Source organism: Miniopterus natalensis, chromosome X (assembly GCF_054644295.1).
Source record: "Miniopterus natalensis isolate mMinNat1 chromosome X, mMinNat1.hap1, whole genome shotgun sequence".
In the NCBI taxonomy this organism is placed as follows: Eukaryota; Metazoa; Chordata; class Mammalia; order Chiroptera; family Miniopteridae; genus Miniopterus; species Miniopterus natalensis.
This window is the reverse complement of record NC_142103.1, coordinates 67,691,505-67,696,196: the sequence shown is the minus strand read 5'-3', so window position 1 is coordinate 67,696,196 and position 4,692 is coordinate 67,691,505. Positions and strand designations below refer to the sequence as shown.

Below are 4,692 nucleotides of genomic sequence, written 5' to 3'. Positions count from 1 at the left end.
CGCTCGGAGGGGGCGGGGCCGGCAGGGTGGGGGGTGGGGGCTCCGCGCGGCTGCCACTGCGTGAGTCGACGCTGCGGCTTTCGATCCAGGTCTGTACCGAGCGCTCCCAGGCGGGGGCGTGCAGGGTCGGGCCCGGCGGTCGCTGTAGCCCCCGCTTGCCCCCGCGCACACCTGTCATACTCAGCGCTCTCCCGGCCCGAACGCCCGCTGCCCACGCAGCTCCAGACCTGGGAGGCCCAGGCTGCGGAGTTCCTCCTGCCCCGCGGCGCCGAGGGCCGGGTGCACCTGGACAGCCGCGTGGGTGGCCGTGGCAGGCGGCTGTGGGCTGGGGTCGCAGGTGCATCTCAGGCGGGTTGGTGGTCTGGGTGGGGTGTGCCTGTGGGAGCTGGGCAATGAATGGGTGACAAGTCTCGGCCTTTGGGCGCTGTGGATGGGGGTGGGCTCCGAGTGGCCAGGGTGGGGGTGCATGGAGCCTTCTAGAAGGCGGCTGATTGCGGCTGACTTGGTTGTGTGGCGGCAGAGAGCTGGTGTCTGGGCGCTGATCTCCATCGGTGTGGGGGGGGTTCAGGATCGCGGCAGTGTATCTGGGGGTGGTGGTTGAAGGAGTGTGTGCTGTGGCCTCGCTGGGGAGGCGTCCACCAAGTAGTGCTGACCTGGGCGGTGGGGGAGGGGCGAGATGTATCCGGGCTGGGGGAGGGTGTATGGAACCTTACCGGACGTGTGTTCCTGAGTGAGGCTGTCGCTGAGGGTGGGTGAAGAACTGCTGGGCCTGGGGTGGGAGACGGGGTTGCTCCTCACCCAGGGCATCTCCCTCCAACTCTCCCTTGCCCCCCAGACATGCTGCTGCTCAAGAAACAGACGGAGGACATCAGCAGCATCTATGAGATCCGGGAGAAGCTGGGCTCGTGAGTGTGTGTCAGTGAAATGTGATGTGTGTGCATGTGTGGCAATGAATGTGTGTTGGTGAATGTGTGTGTGTGTGGGGGGGACGTCGGCTTGTGATGGAGAGGGCCTCCTCTTCTGCTTCAGCTGGGGGGGGCCCTTCCCTCTCCCCACCTCTGCTCTCTCTACCCTCCCCCTCATCTCATCCTCCTCTTTACCTTTCCCCCTCCCTTCCTGCCTCCACTGTCTCTGTTGCAGGGGTGCCTTCTCTGAGGTGGTGCTGGCTCAGGAGCGGGGCTCCTCACACCTTGTTGCCCTCAAGTGCATCTCCAAGAAGGCCCTTCGGGGCAAGGAGGCCCTGGTAGAGAACGAGATTGCAGTGCTCCGCAGGTGCGTGCCTGGCCCTGGCCAAGCTGCTATTGCCTAAGGCCTGTGGAGCAGTGTCCTGCCTCCTCTGTGTCCCCAGGAAGGCCTGGCATGGGGTTCTGCCTTGCTGGATTGGGCAGGGATGGCCCGTGGTAGGGAAGGGGACAGAGGTGGAAGGAAGTGCTCCTAGGCCTTGAGGCCCAGAGGGTTGCTGCAGTGGCCTACAAGGGCTTTTTTCTTGCCGTTACAGGGTCAGCCACCCCAACATCGTGGCTTTGGAGGATGTCCACGAGAGCCCCTCCCACCTCTACTTGGCCATGGAGCTGTGAGGAGAGCAGGGGTAGGCTGGGGCTGGGTGGTGAATGGGGGCCGAGAGGCGTGGGTCAAATGAGCACCTGCTCCTCACAGGGTCACAGGGGGTGAGCTGTTCGACCGCATCATGGAGCGTGGCTCCTACACAGAGAAGGATGCCAGCCACCTGGTGGGCCAGGTTCTTGGAGCTGTCTCCTACCTGCACAGCTTGGGCATTGTGCACCGTGATCTCAAGGTGCCTGCCCTCTTGCCCACCTGCCCAGGCCTTACCCAGCCTCCCTGTGCACCAAGGGTCTGGGGGACTTGAGAGGACCCAGCCCCTTGTCCCAGCCCTGGAGACCATGCCAAGGCTGACTTGGCATTTTTTCTGGCCACCTGTGTTTCATAGCCTGAAAACCTCCTCTATGCCACGCCATTCGAGGACTCCAAGATCATGGTCTCCGACTTCGGCCTCTCCAAAATTCAGGCTGGCAACATGTTGGGTACTGCCTGTGGTACCCCAGGATATGTGGGTATGTGAGGGGGCACCTTGAGGCTCATTGGGGGCCAGGGGGCCGGGGAACCCTGTGGGGACTCTGGTGCCAGGGGCAGGGTGGGTGGTGGGCCATTCCTGGGGTTGACTAGGCTGAGATAGACAGCACTGAAGGCTGGTGTGTGCGTGCACGGGTGTGTGTCTGTCTGTCTGTCTGTCTGTCTCTGGCCCCCAGCCCCGGAGCTCTTGGAGCAGAAACCCTACGGGAAGGCCGTAGATGTGTGGGCCCTGGGTGTCATCTCTTACATCCTGTGAGTGACCACTGGGAAGGCTCTTCTTCTGCCTGCCTGCCTCCTGCTGGGTTGGGGAGGGTTGGACAGCTGGGTGATTCATCTGTGGGTGCCAGGCTATGTGGGTACCCTCCCTTCTACGATGAGAGCGACCCCGAACTCTTCAGCCAGATCCTGAGGGCCAGCTACGAGTTTGACTCTCCCTTTTGGGATGACATCTCAGAATCAGGTGAACTTGAGGCTGGCCCCAAGCTCAGAGAGGGGAGGGGGGAGTGATAAGGGGAATGGGAACAGGTTGGGCTGACCTGGCCTCCCTGTTCCAGCCAAAGACTTCATCCGGCACCTTCTGGAACGAGACCCCCAGAAGAGGTTCACCTGCCAGCAGGCCTTACAGCATCTTTGGTGAGTGGAACCCCTGCCCAGCTGTCCCAGGACCAGAGGAAAGGACCAACACCCTTAGAGATACCCCCCTCCCACTGACCCTTGGTCTCCTGCTAGGATCTCTGGGGATGCTGCTTTTGACAAAGACATCTTGGGCTCAGTCAGTGAACAGATCCAGAAGAATTTTGCCCGGACCCACTGGAAGGTCAGTATGGGCCAGGCCTGTGGACATTTTTTCGCTCCAGGCTGCCTCCCTTCCCCACCAACTCCATTCCTTAGCCTGAGGGGGATGGCCTGGGCTGCCAGTGGCCTCTGTGATCCTTGAAGTCTTGGGGCCAGGGCTGGGGCATAGCCTGATACCCTTCTCTCCCTGCAGCGAGCATTCAATGCCACCTCTTTCCTTCGTCACATCCGAAAGCTGGGGCAGAGCTCAGAGGGTGAAGAGGCCTCAGAGCGGAGGATGGCCCGCCACAGCCACCCGGGCCTCCGGGCTGGCCAGCCCCCTAGCTGGTGATGACCAGGTGTGTGGGGGTGGGCCCTGCATCCCCTGGGAGGTGGTTCCTTGGTGAGCTTAGAGGGTGTTGGGCCCCATGTGGCCAAAGGCTAGGTGAACCCCAGAAAGAAAAGGGCTGAGGGCAGAAAGCACAGATGGAAGGGAGGATCCAGGGTTCTAGGAGGAATAGATGAGAGTGGGGACTGCGGGGACCATGAGAATCTGAGAGGGGCCCAGTGCCAAGACCCAGTGGGCTCCACAGCTGAGAGCTTTGGGAGCTCGGGCACAGGGCAGGCCAGGGGTGCCTCCTGACTGTTCCCCTTCCCTGTGCGCTTCTCTCTCCCTCCACCCCTGGCAGATGCCGAGGCTGAGTGCACTGACCCCTGATTCTCTTCCCATGGACCCTCTCAGTCCTCTCCCCCATTCCCATACCCTTGGAGCTGGCCTCTGCTGGAGAGTTTGAGATGTGTGTGTGTGTGTGTGTGTGTGTGTGTGTGGCACATGGTACCGAAGTAGGAGTGGAGCACCCCCCAGGCTCTGCCCTTGCCTAGGGGCTGGTGGGGCATGTCCACGGGGGCTCCCTTCTGCTGTCGCTGCACAACCCCTCTAGAAGCTGAAGAGGCACCAGGGGCTGTCCTTCCTGCATGCTGTTCTGCGCTTCGCTGACTGTGGGTGGTCCCGCTTGTGTTGTGGCCCTTCAGCTCCCCTCCAGCTCCCCTCCAGTTTTTCCCAAATCAATAAAGACAGACAGAGCAATGGGCCAGTGGTGAGCTGGAGGGAGGGGTAAGGGACAGGGATGGGGGATGAGTGTGGAGGGGATGGGTATGACCTATGGGAAAGAAACCAAGGAGGCAGGGCCACTGCCCATGGGACCACACCATCCGATCTAGCCCACTGCCACCCAACCTTCTGCTCCCTTGATCATGGCAGACAAACTCTTGGTTGTACAAGAACTTTCTGTCCCTGCCCCCTACACAAAGTGCCAGCAAGAGGCAGCCCTGGCAGCCAGCTCTGCCACCCTAGAGGTGGGCCTGCCTGTGGTTCTGGCTCCCTGCTGGGCTGCTAGCAGAGGAGGGTGGTGGGAGGCCCAATGGGGGCCCAAGTCTCTAGTACCCCAGGGTTGGGCTGCAGTGCCCCTGCTGTTCAGGGCCCGCGGGAAGGGCTCACAGGCGAATGGAGGCCTGTAGACTGGAGAGCCACCAGAGTCCCAGCCTGTCTCCTCTAACTTCTCCCCACTCCTGCTACCGGTGGCTGTGGCTAGACAGTATTTCCAGTGCACATCTTCATATGGGGAAGGCTAGTGTCAGAGAGTGGATGGGAAACCCCTAGGCCAGGAGAGGGCATCACTGGGGCCTCACTTCCTATGCTGTGCTGCAGCTTTGGAACCCATGGGCTCCAGGCCTGGGGGATCCCGGGCTGGGTTGGTTATGGCTTCTGGTATGAAGAGTGGTGGCCAGTCCTCTGGTCTGCGTGGTCTCTGCCCTCTTGTACCCCAA

General features: G+C 61.7%; 1 protein-coding gene across 1 annotated transcript; it reads left to right on the top strand.

Moving 5' to 3' along the window:
* The first annotated feature begins 706 nt into the window (after window positions 1-706).
* Window positions 707-3,675, top strand: PNCK (pregnancy up-regulated nonubiquitous CaM kinase). Its single transcript, XM_016215135.2, has 11 exons — window positions 707-905; window positions 1,141-1,272; window positions 1,499-1,573; window positions 1,657-1,795; window positions 1,949-2,072; window positions 2,268-2,343; window positions 2,439-2,551; window positions 2,646-2,724; window positions 2,821-2,908; window positions 3,080-3,224; window positions 3,555-3,675. Exons 1-10 carry the CDS (start codon window positions 838-840, stop codon window positions 3,215-3,217), a joined length of 1,032 nt encoding a protein of 343 aa, XP_016070621.1. The 5' UTR covers window positions 707-837; the 3' UTR covers window positions 3,218-3,224; window positions 3,555-3,675.
* The last annotated feature ends 1,017 nt before the right edge of the window (window positions 3,676-4,692 follow it).